We start from the raw sequence: 18,422 nt of genomic DNA on the forward strand, positions 1-18,422 counted from the left end.
AACATTCTTTCCTATGGTGTGGGGATAAAGGCGTGCAGACTACCAATAAGTTAGCATACAGACTGCCTTCATGAAACCTTCTGTACATAATGGAAGCAGATACCAATATCAATGTAGCCAACATGAGGACAGATCATAGCTGATTATTTGGCGTACCATTCCTCTTTTGGCAAGCAGATAATTAGAGATATCGGTCATCCATTGCAATTGTAACCTATAGCCTTCCTTCACTATCTCCCGGATGCTATTTGTGAGTGTTGGAATTAGTTCCACAGTCTGTGAACCATGGAATAACTCAACCTGCAACTGCCTGACTTTGGCTAGCTTTTAGTCTTATGATGGCTAACCACCCAAATTCATTGGTAAAATAATGTTTTGCAGACATATCTAAGAATTTTGCTATATCACAAAACGTCTTGTTCTCGCTCTAGACATGAAATGGAAAACCACTCCAAAATGCTTTCTTTATTGTTGTGGTCATTTGAATGACAGCACCACCTCATTTGTATATGATAATCAGACTCACTGTCACTTTTTACACAATGCACCTGACTTTCATGTTTTTTTTTTTATTTTCTCCCAAAGTTATTGCTATTTTTTTGTTTTGATCCTTAATTTATAGGAACCACTGTAGTTAATTTATCTAAGGTCTGAACTCATGACATTTTCATATTACTATTGCAAAAATTCACCAAAAAAATCATGACATTTCTTAAATATTGCATCTCATCCAGGTATTTTAAGTGAAATGATTCCATATATAAACAAATTCAGAATTAGCCATAAGCAGCTCTCTTTCTCCTATATTAGCAAATCTTTATATGCAAACATTTGAAAAGAAGGCCTTAGAAGAATATCATCTCAAACCAACACTATTGAAGAGATATGCTGATGATATTTCTTAATTTGTAACAAGGACAGCCATCATTTTTTGGTCACCTATGATCTCGAGTTGTTAAATGGTTAAATCCAACGATTCACTTCCATTTTTGGATTTAAACCTATCTAAAGAATCTAGTAAATTAAAGAACTCTATCTTTAGAATACCAATCCATACAGACAGATTCTACATGCCTCTTCTCACTTGGACCTCAAAATCTGGAGATCATTTCAACAGTAGAAGCAAGAACTTGTCATCTTATTACTGGTGAGGAAGAACTAGCCAAAGAACTCCAATTTCTAAAAAACACCTCTTTCACAAAATGGTTACAATAAAATGTACTGTCTCAAGACTTCTTGTAAAGCAACACACTGAGCACACCAACTGTAATTAGAAGTCAGAGGTTTTATTACTTTTCTCCACGGTAATCATGTTTCTATTAAACTGACTAAATCCATAGTAAATATAAAATTATAACAGCATTTACTCCTTTCATTGGGATGTAATCACTACTTTGATCTTCAAATTCCAGACACAGCCCCCAAAATATCCAGGAGTTTATACGTTGTGGTGTGGCTTCAGGACACCCTGTTAGGAAGGGTGTCCTGAAGTCTCTAACATGCTTCTCAATTGTCTATTGAGAAGCATGTTAGAGATAGAGAATATCAGAATATTGTGGTCATAGCTCTATGACCGTATGTACTGTCTTCAGTTGATCCCTGATGCCTCCCTAGAGAACCAACAAGTTTTGTGAAATGAATCCAAAAAAGAAAAATTGGAATCTTTAGAAATATTATTAGATCAAATATACATGAATCTATGTTTTTCTACTTTTTTATATCTTTATACTATACTTAATTATATCCTTTCTTTATTTAAACCTTATACGATCAAAATCCTACCAGCTGCTCTATTGTTATATATTTATCTTTCATTAATTATTCTTTCTTCTCTTACTTTAATCTTATTTTTATATCTAGGATTGTTTCCTCTTCGGATACTGGCAAATTTATATTTTGCTGTGCCAGCCAGTATCCTATAGTACAAAAGATCCTTACTCAGGGAGAAAATACTAGATTCTTAGCTTTCTTACTTAACTTACAATATCTTACTTAACTATATACGTAATAATAATAATAATAATAATATATTATTATTATTATTATTACATATATAATTATTCTATTATTCTAAATCTATTATTATTACTATATACGTAACAGTAATAATAATAGATTTAGGTCACGACTGCAATAATCTAAATAGATTTAGATTATTGCAGCCGTGACCTAAATCTATTATTACATTCACTCTCTAAAATCCTTCCCGCCAAAATAGATTCTATTTTTATAAGTGGTAATTTGGAATCGTAATCAGGCATGACTCCGGTTCTGGTAAATATGACGTATTTATTGGAATATCTAATACACATTACAAACTCATACACTTAATTATGCTCAATACTAAATAAACTCGAACTAAGAGATTAACACATTCAAAACTAGTTAAATCTTATAAGGCATGCTAAACACAATAATTACACACTGGGATATAAATCAAATGATAATAAGTTAATAAACTAAATTCCTTCTACCAGTATTACTCGTAAGAACAAACTATCAACCATTCTAATGTTACTGAGACACTAAATTCTACCTTTCATATTGCATCAAGTTAATCCTATCACATACAAAATTTTCAAAAAATCTCTCCTAAACAATTCTTCTTACTCACAAACGAGGTTAACTTTCTAAATAGTGACTGTCCACAGAGTTCCTTACTATAAAGTTCTTAATTTCACAATCGTAAACAATCTTCTTTCTTCTAATGAACATTCACACAAAATTAGAGCAATAGCACCTTACCGACTTTATTTTTTTGTGCGTCATTCTGCACAATGTGTTCGTCTGGATATTTCTCATCTATTTTGGCTGTCTATATGCCAATGTAGGTATTATGCTATTTTCATTCTTTCTGCCAGAAACGGACTCAAAATCTTTGCGTTTCAGGAACAACTCAATGGGGCTTTTCAGCGACGGCTTGATTCTGCTAGGACTAGAATTTTTACCTTCAGCTTTGCATAGAATTCAGCTTCATTTCTTTACGAACGCTCGCTGCCCGACATCACAGACTTCACTCACTCCCCTTACGCGAAACTGCCCGCCTACTTCCGAACCACCAACAGGAAAATGATACGACAAGAGACCAAGAGAATCCCTGTGTTCCAGGCTCAACCCCCCTTTTATACTCCTATAGAGCGCCCTCTTTTTCAGCCCCTTTTTGCCCACGATCCTTACTAATTTCACCCTTTGGCTTATCCTTCGTTGCTACGACGCTGATATACGCGGATTCATGGAACACATGGTTACGTGATCCTCCGAATAAGTCATTCCCACAGGGGTTATGCCGTACGCGTGTAGCTTTAGCCCTTCCAGGAATTAATACTTACCAGCTTTATGATGACTCACAATAGATTTTACATAGATTAAGTAAGGCTTAAATTTAATTCACATTATCCCTCTTTTTTAAGACATACAAAATGAAATCTCAAATTAATCACAATAGCTTAAATAAAAATACAAATTTTTTTCATAAAGTGAGGAAGTCTCACTTTTAATTACAACTGATGTGGAGGTATTTCTCTAGGTTTGCAATTTTTATATGTTAGACCCTAAATGAATGATTTCTTTCTAAGATTCCTTCATTTAGGATCTAACACTTCCTAGCTGGCCAGCCAAGAATGCAAACATGAACAATAATAGATGCATGATTACACATACAGAGAACCAACCTGACAGAGAACACTTGTTTTGCTAATTCAAGTCATCAGAATGCTACATAATTCCATATTTGTTATTAATGTACTAATTTTTTAATGTTTGTTTGTCGTGTTTGTTTGTAAGTGAACAGTTCGTTCACTTACACCTAAAGAAGTCTTATGATGAAAGACTATCCATGTATTGTCAAAGCTTGAATTCAAATATATATATTTTTTTGTTTTTTTAATGTTGTTAGATTAGTACCTAAAAAGTACTCTAAGACCATGCCTTTCTGTTATTTATGCATAAATGACGGAAAGGCATGATCACACATGTTCATGGTTGGCAGGGAAAAAAAAACCCTTTGGGATTTTTTCTGCCAACCTGACAGAGAACACTTGTTTTGCTAATCTTTCCTCTCCCATCTTGTTCAAGTGACCACATACCACCTGAGATTAGCTCTGCTAACATATTCCTGGATGCTGACAATGCCAAGTTCTTTCCTAATATCCTTGTTTTTAATAAGATATTACCATTGATGCCATCTGTTCACACCCTTAATCTTTCTCAGGACTCTCATAATCTGCAATCTATAGTCTGGGGTCATGTGTTTACTTCTAACCCAGCTCTCAGATCCATAAGTTAAAATTGGTTTGAACACCATCTTGTAAACAGCTAATTTAGTGTTTTGAATAATTTCTCTCTTATTCCATATAAATTTATTCACTTCACTTCCTACCATACCAGCTTTGTTGATTCTATTGTCTATTTCCATATTTAATTTACCATCTTCACTAAAAATCGTGCCTAAGTAGCTGAAATGTTTTACTTGTTCTATGGTTCTCAATACACAATATAGTTGATATTTTCAATGCTTCTGCCTATTTTCACTGTCTTTGTCTTGTTATTGCTGACCTTCATAGAGGGTGGGGAAAGGATGAGAGGGCATCCTTGGAAGCTGAGAATGAAGGCCACCAAGAAGGGTGCGGGAGGGCTAGATTTTTCTCTCAGAGAGTGGTGCGTGATTGGAATGGATGGCCACTGGATGTTGTGAGTGCAAGCAGCGTGAATGAATTCAAGAATAAGTATGATAGCTGGTGTGTGTAGTATGTGGCCTCCCTCAATGAGTCTCTGACTCCCCGGAGGTCTCTCTCTTAATAATAATATCTATTACAACGGTTATTCAATTTAGTCAGGGAATCCTGCAGAATTGTAACGGATTTACTTAGAAGTATAACATCATCTGCATACAGCAAAGAGCTGAGATTAATATCGGCAATTTTGATATTCAGATTTAATACCGCTTTCCTTCATAATGTGATCCATATAGATAATGAATAACAAAGTGGACAATGTACATACTTGTCTGACACCAGATTTAACATTAAACCATCTTCCTGTACTTTCTTCAATTCTGAATGCTGACTTACAACTCAAATAAAACTACATATTGTTGATATAAGGCCCCATTGACACAATATAACTGTAGCATATTGAACAGCTTCTCTCTTGACACCTTGTCATATGTCTTTTCCAGATCTACAAAACTTAAATACAGATCTTTATTTGTTTGTTCCCATGATTTTTCAACTATTTGTCGTAAAGTGAAGATCTGATCCTGACAGCATCTGTTTGGCTTGAATTCAGCTTGTTCTTCACCAAGGTTTTCTTCCACAATCCTTCTCAACCGTTTCTCAAGTATACTTGCATAAATCTTACCAGGAACACTCAGTAGAGAAATACCTCTGTAATTCTCATATTCACTTTTATTTAATTTTTTATATAGGTACTATGAGAGCTCAACTCCAATCATCGGGAATTCGTCCCTCTGTCCAGGCCTTCCGAACTATGCAGTGTAGCCACTGTAAGACTTTTATACCTCCATACTTCAGCATTTCTGGTCGAATATCATCTACTCATGCTGCCTTTCCACATTTCAGGCTTTTGATGGCTTTTTCTATTTCAAATATGGATATGTGTTTCTGATTGCATGCCTGGTCAGTGTTTTTTTATTTTTATTTTTTTTTTTTTTTTTATCACTGTGCTGTCATCACTGTTTGTTTCATTTAGCAATTTTTCATAGTATTTACTCCATACTTCAAGGATATCTTTTTCTCCAGTTTTTATGTCACCTTTATCATCTCTAATTCCTTTTACAGCATTCATTGCTCCATTTATGAACTTCTTCAACATCCTCCAGAATATCTTGCCACCTTCTTGATATTTATTTTCTATATTCTTGTCAAAGTCCCTCCCCCCCATGACTTTTGTTTAGCTAGTTTTACACAGTGTTTATCATTCTTGCATTTGTCTCCGTATTCGCTAAGAGCACAAGCTGACTTATTTGACAGGAACTTTTGAAATGCTTTCTTCTTTTCCTTCAGTGCCCCTTTAATTTCTTACAACTTACAAATGATGCTTTGCAGCTTAAGAACTTCAATTAAAGAAAAATATTTTCAAATTGTTTCTGTGAAATCTCTTTTGGCTGACTGACAGTGGTTAAATTTTCTTCATATTCTTCAGGATCTTTCCAGTGTGCATCTAAATTTAGCAGGTCGGAATTACTGAATTCCTCGGAATGAGATTTAATTAATTCTTGGACATTATCATTGTCAATCTCATCAAAACCCAGTTCACGCCCGAGTTGGCAATTTCCTCAACAACATTATTCATTTCATTTGAAAAGCCTCTAAAATCATTTACACAATGTGGAAGAATGTGCTCCCAAATGGCTCACATATTGCTAGCAGCAATTTCATTCAACTTTGTGACTTTATAACCAGGCTGAGATTTCTCTGATTTTGCCAGAAAAGTCTAGGAAGGCATTTGCTTCCAAAAAAAAAAAAAAAAACTGGTTTCATCGACATTAAATATTTGTTAGTCAAAACAGCCCCCACTTCCTCTACAATTTTCTTCAAAATCTCTGGATAATTTGCAGCCACCTCCTTATCTGCACTTGCAGCTTCACCTATGATTCAAACATTGTGTACACTATTTCTCTTTTTGAGATGCTCAAACCACCCAGCACTAGCATGGAATTCTTCTTTTCCATCATTGATATCCTTTTCTTTCAAAGTTGCAAAGAGACAATGCATTTGATTTAATAAGGTCAGTGCTTAGCAGGATTTGTTTTTGGTTACAATCTTCGATCCATGTAGAAAGAAGTCTCTCTATTCAATCATTATAATACTTTGATTTTGAGTGGTCTGCATGCATGATGAACTTGAAGCAGCTTTACCTTTCTCTCTGTATTCAACAGCTTTGCTTAAAATTACTCTTATAGTTGATTCATCCATTTTGTGTTCTTGTCCTCTGGACTTTGCCTTGTTTATTTTTCTTTATTATTTCAAGTTTTTCTTCCAATGAGATTACTTTTTGAATCTTTTTCACACTTCCACTTTTGTGTTCACTAATTCTTTTACTCGTGATTAAATGTTGGGAAGATACTTTAAAATAAAAAAGTAAGGAAAACAATTGCAAAGGAGGTATGAGTTATGATCAGCAAAATGCTATGTAATCAGAAGATGACAAATTTTGGTGGTAAATTTGGAACATACTATACATGGAAATAGTGTAGTATGCCATTAAAGTATAACTTTGTAAAATGTTTTAAATCGTTAACTAAATGATTTCATCCAGGTAAGTGATTTTTTACAATAGTTAGCCATAAAAAAATGTATAGAGAGAAAATTTTTAAGATCCGTAACATTTATGTTTAAGATGTATACAGGCATATTAATCAAATTAATTCGAATAACAGGCGCATTAATTGAATTTGGGTACAGAAAAAAAAACAATGCCTAATTGGAGATGCATCAATTGAGGGATTGCTGTATTGTTTAGATAGAGATCTCATCTATTTTAGTCTCCTTTTATTCTCAGTAACTCCAATTATGCTAATATGGTATTTTTATAATTCCTTATTTCTTTTCCACTGAAACCTATCTTCGATTTTGTTGAGGTGGGGGTTGTTCCAGAAAATGGCTATTTATTTATTTTGTTGTTGTTTCATTTCATTTATTTTTTCTTCCCCATTCATTTTAGTTTTCTGACAAAAAACCAATGACCTTGTATAAGGGAGATGTTCTAGTCAGTATGATATCTGACTATGTTGTATACCATCATAATGAATATATAAAACCAATTACTAAGTACCTAAGTGGAATATTTAGTAACTGAATATTTAATTACTATTTAGTAATCACTATAGAAAGATGTGAATTGCTCCAAAAGACCAGGTCAGTTCTTTACATGCTATGTATTCCTTATATGCTATGTAGTAATCGCCTCTCAGTTATTTTAAAATAAATGAGAGATCCCTACATAGCAAAACATATCTAAATAGAAAAACCACCTGCACTTTGAAATCTAAAATAATTATAGTGAAATGAAATTTTAATAATAACAAATTTAATAATAAAATTTGAATGCAATGAATACACTGAGCAACTATGCAGAATACAGTACATAAAACACTTGTAAAAACAACTTTTAAGTATGGGCCACATCTGATACATCAGACTGTAGCTGGTTTTGGATAACGGGGAAATAATGGAAATACATCAAGTTGTAGAAAATGTCATATCGGAAACAAACCTGAATCTGATCAATTAGTTTTATATCCGGAAGGAATCCCAAAACCAAACTTCAATCAAAACCCATTGGGCAAACAAAGAGAACTGATTATGGATGGACAAAATAAGCAAGCTCATAAGGGATCCTGTTTACTATAATTTTGTGGATAATGAATTAAATTAAAGATGCCAAAAAATCATATTCTTGTTTATTCCATTATACAAGTTTAAGCAAACAAGGTTTGCAAGTGAAGTATCTTCATGACTAGGCTACTTGTGTGTAGCCTAGTCAATAGAGGCTAATGACGTCGCTTTAATTACCTTAGTATTCCATAATACAAACCACACATCTTTCAGGTGTCTATAATGTTATGCATCACTAGAGGGACAACAACCCAGACTGATTTCAACCTGTTAGGTCTCTGATTCTTCTTTATATGGACTTGTATATTTTTCTATACCTCCTGTCTTGCTTCCCTTAACAATATATTATATTTAGATATGGCACTGCACACAATCCCTTTTTTATAGTTTAAGATATAGAGCTCTATGTGCACTCTTGCTGTGTAAGTAGTCAAGTAAGCGACTGACCTTCCCTAAAGGGGAACTGTATCTGTGAGGAGCCAATTCCGTTGCTAGAGATGTCTGGAGTTATCTCCTTTTTTAAGGTACAGGGAAAATTTATTTGTTTTGCTGTGCACCCTGAACCCCTTAGATTGGAAATACCTTTCAGCCAAGGAGAGAACTCTCAGACTGGCACATAGTTACTTGTCATACTTAAAATACCCCACTTTGAAATGATAATACCTTCTAATTCAATACTAATGCTAGTCGTGACCCTCCTTTATAAAGTCTACTCCCTATATATCCTGCTTTGGTCTGAATCTTTTATGAGTGGTGCATCGGATTCTTAAACAGAGGAAACCAAATGGATAAGAGCAAAAGGTTTATTTAACATATTCATAATTTTACACAACAGAGAATTTTCATTACTAAACTACTAGATTACAAAGTTAAAGAAATGAACATATAATGGACAGTAATCAAAGCTTCGGAACAATCTTGTTCATATTCCAGCAGCTCGCTTTCTCAGTTCTCTAACCAACAATAAATTTAAGGTATTAGTTAAACAGTTCGGATTAGGTAATGCTATAACACCTTAGACATAATTAACAGTCCTCACATATACTAGACATAGCCCTTGGCTTGAAATGTTCACCAACTTTGGTTATATATCACAGTCCTGCCTTAATCTTAATTAGAGTCCTAACTTTTTTCAATGTCCTGATTCTTAAATTACAAAATTCTTCTTTTCACACAAAACTTAATCAAAGGCTTGTACCTTACCGAATGCAAGAATTCACCAGGTTTATCTCTTTGTTTCTTGGTTCCCTTTCTCAGCATGTTGTCTTCCTTCTATGTTGTGGGTGCGAATTTTATCAGCTTAGGTTGGTCCACATGGAATTGCACATCGATCCGCTATGCCTAGAGTGCGTATTCTTGGTGCATAGGTGACTCTGCATCCATTTGGCTCGCTATTTTCCCCATGTGTGTAGCCCACTGTGTAGGAAAACTTCTACTCGCTCATCGCAGTGCTTGAAACCAGTAGCGATGCACACCTTGACCAGGGCACCTGTAGAACTCCGACCACCGAGAGAGAGAGAAAACATAAGATTTTCGAGGGGGGGGGGTTCCAGCCCTTTTATATCAACCCTATCTGCACCCTTCTGCAATACTTAATTTTCGCCCGATACGCTATTCTCTTGCATTCGTGGGTCTTGCCTTTCTGTAGCATCTTCCAAGAAAGACTCAAGCATGCCACATGCCCTACGCGTACGTGACCGCTGTAGACATCTTACTAATCCCGGTGTCTTCTCCGCATACTTTGACCTTGTGTTACTAGTTGGTTATATACAATTCACAAACTTTCTATCTTTGCTAGCAGACATGATATATATCATTTTCATTGTTAATATACAGTTTAGTAGGAACTTCACACAGGAATACTCACAAAATTGCACTAATCACGTTATCTTAAAATTTACAGGCTATTCACAACTTATATCAAAATACAAGCATTTCTCTTCTATGTGCTTAAGCTTGTTAAACTATAAATGAAACATTCCTTAGTGAATTGTATTCATTCACAATTTAACAAACCTTTACTGAGGTATGTTAAAGTGCAGGGATACCTCTCCAAAAATTTTAAGTGATCTACAAGATCACTCTAAACCTCACTGAGTGACCCTAAAGGATCACTACTAAACTCATTACTCAAGGACAGGAAACTTAGCAGTGAGCCACTTAGTGACAGGCAAAAACTTTTTTTTTTTTTTTGAAATTTTATACTTTTATACTATGATGAATTATACTGCCTAGTTATGATTAAGGTATACCCAACTTTAATTTAAAACCAGTAATATGAGAAGGGGATTCCTAATGGATCAAAGCTAGAGAAAAGGCTTCTACACAGACCTTTAAGGAAAGCAGAAAACCAATCATTCCGTCTGACTTTATGTCCAATTTTCATATTCTCGTGGTTCCCAGTGGGTAGTACATGTGGCAATTTTGGGTTTAGCCAACAAACTGTCTTCTATGAAAAGCAGCATGAAAGTAATGTCTCATATTTTTTGATTTTTCCCTCAAAAAACATAATTCATCTAAAAATTACTTTTGCAAGAATTAATCACAGATAATTTGAATCAATAAATTTTTAATTGAAAATATTAATTTTGTTTATCTATTACAATGGGTTTTTTTTTTCATTTATTTTTGCGTTTATTTCATTTATGCTTTTCATTTATTTTTTAAACAAAAATAAATGAAAATGTGTTTTGCTTAATCGTATTATTATCAATGTCAAAAACATGTCTTTTAACAAATTAATAAAAACTTATGTAGTGTACAATGCTTGTAGCATTTTATACAGACCCTTTGATGAGAATGAAAGCTATTAAACCTATAATTTACTCATCAGGTAGGGATCTTCTTCTTCTGCAGCTTATCCCACTTAAATGGGGTCACTGTTTCTAATGAGTCTCCTCTGCATCCTCTTGTCTTGAACTGTAACCACATCCAAGTTCATCCTTAAGTCCTCCTCCAACAACCTCCCCCACATACAATTTCTTCTTTGGCCACCCCTGCACATCCATCTGCATGGCCTTTCTTTCTACATACTCATCCTCCCTCCTCGTCACATGACCAAACAATCTCAACTTTGTCTCCTGTATCTTAGCTCCTAAGTTCATGACTTTCACCTTTCCCCTTACATAGTAATTTCTCAGATGATCCTTTCTGGTCACACCACACATCCACCTAAGCATTCTCATCTCTGCTACCTCCATCCTGTTGATGTTATTTTCCCTCAGGGCCACAGTTTCCATAGCATACATCATAACTAGTCTCACCACAGTCTTGTAGATTTTTCCCTTTAGACTGACTGGCACCCTCTTATCACATAGCACTCTGACCATCTATCTCTCCAGTTCCTCCATCCATCTTGTATCCTGCATTCCACTTCCTTCTCAGCCTCTCCATCCTCTTTCACTGTTGAACCTAAGTATCTAAAGTCACTAGCCTTCCTGATGACATTTCTTTCCAGCTCCAGATCTGTCTCTTGGTTGCTATTCACTTTGCAACATATATACTTTGTCTTACTTCTGCTCAGCCTCATACCTCTCTCTTCCAGTACTCTCCTTTATCTTTCCAGTTTACATGCCAATTCTTCTCTTGATTCTACACACAGCACGATATCATCTGCATACAGCATTGTCCAAAGATGCATCTTCTCTCACTGCTTCTGTCACCACCTCCATTACAATGTTAAACAGGAATGGACTTAATGCTGCCCCTTGATGCAAACCAACTGTCTCTTGTCTTCACATTTCTGTACTTCTCTGGTACCTTCTCTCTCAGACATCTCTAGATTTCTTGCCTTGACACTCTATCATATGCTTTCTCAAGAATAATAAATACCGGATGTAGCTCCTGTTGTTTCTCTTGAAACTTTTCCATCATCTGCCGTAACCCAAAAATAGCATCCGTCATTGATCAACCAGGCATGAGACGAAACTGTTCCTTTGCAATCTCCACCTCCTCCCTCAGTCTTCCATCAAGAACCCTATCTAGAATTTTCATTGTGTGGGACATCAACTTTATTCCTCAGTAATTCTTACAGTCTTGTGCATCTCCTTTATCCTTGTAAATAGGGACAAGAGTACCTTCCCTCCACTCCTCAGGCATTTTTTTCCTGTTAGCAAACTTTTATGAACAGCTCCCACAGCAGGTAACGCTCTCTTCCCCCAGTGCCTTCTAACCGTTCATTGGGATCCTATGCAGGCAGGGCCAACCAATTTTCCATTCTTCATCCTCTTTACAGCCTCCTCAACTTCCACTCTACTGATGTTCTGCACCATCACAATTCCAACACCATTTCTTCCCTCTTTATTTGCTCGGAAACAATTTATACCTGTTTCCCAGTTCCTTTGCCTTTTTCCCCTTCCAACTTGTATCCTACACACACACAGAATGTCCAACTTCCTCATTATGTCTGCCACCTCCTGTCCCCTTCCAGTCATGCTCCCAATATTCAACGTTCCCGCTTGCAACATTCTCTCTGCCCACCAAGCTTGCTTCTTTAGCCACATCTGCCCCTAATGTGGTAGCCTTTGTCCCCTTCTTGCAGCTGTCGGACAATGTATCTGCACATCGCCTAAGGGTTAAGTCCTAGTCCTTGTATCTTTTTTGACTCATAGAGTTTGACTCATCACATAGGGAAATACTCTTAAAAATTACAGCATAGGTGTCATAACAGTCTCAGATCCAGTCCTATTCATAGCACCTATCTATAAGTAAAGTACTAGTCTTAAGGATGCTCTAAATCGAATAACTGGTGTAATAAATAAGGTATGAAGATCACATTGGGAAGACCAAAACTATGGAAATAGGAAGGAATAAAAAAAAAAAACGTTAAGTGCAATTATAATTAGTTATTTAGCCACAAGTATTAGTGAAAATGGTAAATTAAAAATGGAAACTGACAACAGCATTAGCAAAGTAGATGTGGTAGGAAGTCAACTGATAAATTTAACATAGAATAAGAGAGAAATCAAAACACTAAATTAACTGTATACAATACAGCATTCAAACCAATTTTAACTTATGAATCTGAGATCTGGATTAGAAATAAAATACTCGATTAAACATTGGAGACCACAGATGTGAGAGTTCTGAGAAAAATTATAGGAACAGACGGCATTAATGGCAGAATCATATTCAAAATGAGAATATTATGAAGGAAAGTGTTATTATCAGCATTTAGGAATGTGTGAACAGAACTAATCTAAGGTGTTAAGTCACTTAAACAGAACAGGAGAGGAAAGGTTAGCAAAATGTGTGTGTGTGTGTGTGTGTGTGTGTGTGTGTGTGTGTGTGTGTGTGTGTGTGTGTGTGTGTGTGTGTGTGTGTGTGTGTGTTTCTTTTCTCTGGATCTACCATCCTGGTAGATCCAGAGAAAAGAAAGACCAAGATCTAGATGAACTGATATATCAAGACGTGCCTTAAAAGATTGAAATATAAACTCTGCCAATACTGAAGTTCCGATAAATAAGAGAGATTAAGTTTGAAGAAAATTGTCAATAGGAAGCTACTAATGTTGTAAACTTTTCATGTAGTACAATCATAATATCTTGTAAACCCCTGAAGATACATATTAAGAGTATGATGATGACAAAAGACAATAACTGTGAAAATAGGCAAGAACATAAAAAATATCAAACTTACAGAATGAGCAAAATATTTCAGCTATTCAGGTACAATTTTTAATGAAGACTGCAAATTACATATGGAAACAGATAAAATAAATAAAGCTGGTATGGCAGGAATGCCAGTTAAATATACTGATATGGAACAGAGAAATTAGACAAAACATTAAACTGATGATATATCCTTATTGGGATGGTAAAGTGCAATACCTCTACCAGCCAAGAGTAAACCCCACTTTCCTATGATATGGCCTGTTTCCACAAATGAGGCTCTAGCAAGGCAGGCACTGCCACCTTAAATGCTGTTCTTAGCTGTAGGAAATGCAAACTAGACTGCTAGATAGTGATCACTTGCACACCTCAGTGATATACTACTTCTCTGCTTCTCCAGAGTAGGGTCTCTGGTTTCTGTTACTTCCCTTTTTTCTTAGATATCTGGTGCAGACAGTGACCGTGATGAGCATGCTCTCCGATTGTAATTATTAAATTAGGGAGCCAGCACCTGCACCATTTGATGGTACAGTGGCAAAGTAATCCAGCCACTAAATATTACTTAGGAATAAATCTGCTTATAATGCATTGGGAGGCTTTCTGCTCAGTTGGTGAATAACCTGCTGCTGCTTATTCTGAAAGGTTATGCCTGGAGGAAGTCTAAAAGTATAGAAACTCAGGAGGGGATGCTATCAAGGCCATGTTTGGACTGGAGCTTAGACACATTTTGTGTCCACAAGTCCTCCATCCCTATGGCATATCTCTACACTATAAATTTTCTCAATATTCTACAACCATGATAGATGGAATAAAAAATTGTAATGTCACTGGAGTTAAAAAAAAAAAATTCAAAAAATTCAATAAAAATTGAAATACAAGAAAAATATACCTCCAAAAAATCCAATAAAATCTCATGTAAATATATAAAAAAAAGTGCTCCCACACTGAACTCCACTATCATCTGGCAGTTCAATATACTTACATCAAACGAAACATCCAACAAGCTGGATACAAGACAGTATTTAACCAAAATTTAAGTTATTGTTTTGAGAGCTGGGTTTGAAATAGAACAGATGATTGATAAAAGAGTTGACCACAGATACGAGTTCTGAGAAAATGTATGGAAGTGAAAAAGTGGATCACAATGCAGGATTATATTAAAAATGAAGATATTAGGAAAGAACATGACACTGTTGGCATTCAGGAATATGTGATGGAACTTATGTAAGGTCACTTAAACAGAAGGAGAGAGCAAAAGTTATAGCAAAACAGGTGTTGTGATGACAAAATGAACAGGAAAATCAATATCTATATAGATTGATGTAGTCCTCAGACATAACAGAATAATTTGGAGAAAAATATCAATAAACAATAAAAATGCAAACTTATTATGTAGTAGCAGTATCACAGTATCCTGAACACTGCTTAATGGTACATATCAGAAATTTGATAATGACAATAATGAGCCTTGAGAAGATGCCTGTTAAACTATAATGTACTTCTGAAGGCAGACTAATAAGTTCCTTTTTGTAGTTTGTTATTATGTATATCATTACTTAAATTAAGGGGATATTAAATCCCACATAGTTTCAAAACCGAATAAGAAACTCAAAGATTGGAATCAGAGAGTTTCTTGCCGAATATAGTAAACTATAAAGTATCGGCGAACACTTAGCGTGAGCTAATGCAAGTGACCCTAGTACGTAGTACACTACCGGACGACTCGTTGCAAAGGTGTGGAAAGTTCAGATCGCTATTCTTAGGTATTTTCCATAATGTAAAAACACATTTCCTAGGAAATGTATGCTGTTATTACATTATGGAGGGAGGTCACTACCCAGACCAGTTTCAGCCTTTTTAGAGGCTTCATCAGTGAGTAGCTAGACCTAATTCCAAAGTGTATAGCGAAAAGAACTTATATACTCTGCGATACGAGTTTCCAAACAGGTGCAACCATTAAGTTACTTAAGTATAAAGAGCTAATAAGCTTCATTTCGGCAATGAAAACATTACTTAAATTAAGGGGATATTAAATCCCACGTAGTTTTAAAACCGAATAAGAAACTCAAAGATTGGAATCAGAGAGTTTCTTGCCGAATATAGTAAACTATAAAGTATCGGTGAACACTTAGCGTGAGCTAATGCAAGTGACCCTAGTACGTGGGATACGAGATCGCTATTCTTAGGTATTTTCCATAATGTAAAAACACATTTCCACACCTTTGCAACGAGTCGTCCAGTATTGTACTACGTACTAGGGTCACTTGCATTAGCTCACGCTAAGTGTTCGCCGATACTTTATAGTTTACTATATACGGCAAGAAACTCTCTGATTCCAATCTTTGAGTTTCTTATTCGGTTTTAAAACTATATGGGATTTAATATCCCCTTAATTTAAGTAATGTTTTCATTGCCGAAATGAAGCTTATTAGCTCTTTATACTTAAGTGTATATCATTGTTTCTTAAGCTTTTTGAGAATGTAGAACCCTACATAAAAATATTTCTATTTAAGGGAACCCTATGAAAATTTTCATTAAAATTAATGAAAAGAAATTATGACAATGAACATGAACGATGATATTTTAAGAAAAAAAGCATATGATACATAATATTACAAATAATAAAGTAACATCACTGATACAGAAATAAGTCAATTTAATAAAAATTGGTATTTCCCCATTCACTGAAGGCTTTTTCAAGAAACTACATCTAATAGAAGTAATGAATCTAAGCTCAGGAAACACCTACAAGTTCTCATGGAACCATAGGGTTCTTTGGAACACAGTTTAATACTGGTGACAGGTGATACTGGTCTGTATCTCATTATTTTTGAAGTCTCAAAAGAATCTTACTTTTTGAAAATAAAATCTTGCATGTTTAACATCTAAAAAAAGAATAGTTTAATCTCAACAAAATTTTTTTTTTAATTTTTCTCACTGATCATAATTTCAACAACTCAGAGATTAAATTACATCTTGAGACAAAGAATATTAATCAGAAAATCAAATTTAAATTGAAAAAAATTACTTTATATTAAAAACATACCTCAATAAAGATGCATTCTCAAAGACACTATCCATAATTGATCGTAGATCATTCGTGATGGTTCTCCCCCTTTCTGTATGCTGTTCAAATTTTGTTTTTACAGCTGATTTTGATAAGCATTCCTAGATGAATATAATAAAGTATTACATTTACATATGAGCCTTAAACTTATCCAGCATATTCAATTTTAAAAATATATATAAGAAATGTTTCAAAGTCAATTTTTAAAGGAATAATTGCAAATTAACTATACTTTTAAAACAACCAATTATTTTTGAGATTTTTTAGATTATTTTGAGAATAATCTAATCATCTGATAATAAGGCTCACATATATATCATTTTCTTATATACACATTTTTTTCATGCTTTCCATAAAAAGGGAGAGATGTGCAATTTTGCCAAGGCAGACATCTTTTGCCAAAGGTTATCAAAACCTGAATTCCCTGCTTTGATATCTGCTCTAGTTCACAATTTCCTTACCTCACTTTATAGCTTTTATTTGCTGTCTAAATTTCATTTCAGTCTAATTACCGAAACTATGAGAATATTTTCCTAGGAGACTTTAATGCTCATAACCCAAACTGGCTCCCTTTCTCTTCACAGATCAAGTCAGACTGGAAGCCAAATCATTTGCTATCAGTCTTGATCTCACAGAAATAGCTAACTTACTGAGCAGAATATCCAATAATCCTCACATTCTTCAACACTCTGGACCTTTTTTAAACCAGCTTTCCAGCATATACTGTGAATGTTTGAGCAATTTTTTTGCAATGCCATCCATCATCCTATCAATACCTCCTTTCCTACAGATCAGTCACCTCATAGCTGATCTCAGCCACAGATTCAATGGTACTGTGTGTTATGATCCATCGAGTTGTTTCCGACTCCTGGTGACTCCACGAACATACACTCTCCATTCCGATCTGTCCCTGACCATGTCTTTCAGAACCTCCAAGTACACTCCAGTTGCTTCTTTAACTCCATCCACCCATCTAATTCTTGGTCTTCCTCTTCTCTTGCTTCCATCAACTTTAGCAAGCATCATCATCTTCTCCAGACTGTCATTTGCTCGCATAATATGTCCGAAGTATGACAATTTTTGATTGATGATCATAGCTTCAAGGGAGTAATCTGGCTTTATTCTGTCTATCACGGATTTATTGGTTTGCTTTGCAGTCCATGGTATTCTTAGTAAGCATCTCCAAACCCATAATTCAAATGCATCTATCTTCCTTCTTTCACTCTTTCTCAGGGTCCAACTTTTACATCCATGCACCACCACAGGGAATACCATTGCTTTCACGATTCTGATTTTTGTTGTGAGGCTAATATCTTTATCTTTAAAGATCTTGCTTAAATTGGTCATTGCTTTTTTCCGAGTAATAATCTTCTTCTAACTTCTTCGGTA

The 18,422-nt window shown here is 35.0% G+C and overlaps 1 protein-coding gene across 1 annotated transcript in view; it reads right to left on the bottom strand.

The window, feature by feature from the left end:
- Nucleotides 1-18,422, bottom strand: part of Marf (Mitochondrial assembly regulatory factor) — a 373,692-nt gene that overhangs the window by 126,971 nt on the left and 228,299 nt on the right. Inside the window, exon 10 of the mRNA XM_090399591.1 lies at nucleotides 17,013-17,134. Coding sequence (XP_090255717.1) covers nucleotides 17,013-17,134 — 122 coding nt within the window. The remainder of the gene's footprint in view (nucleotides 1-17,012; nucleotides 17,135-18,422) is intronic.

Source organism: Typopeltis vanoorti, chromosome 10, assembly GCF_054136105.1.
Source record: "Typopeltis vanoorti isolate ZY-2024b chromosome 10, IOZ_Tvanoo_1.0, whole genome shotgun sequence".
NCBI lineage: Eukaryota > Metazoa > Arthropoda > Arachnida > Uropygi > Thelyphonidae > Typopeltis > Typopeltis vanoorti.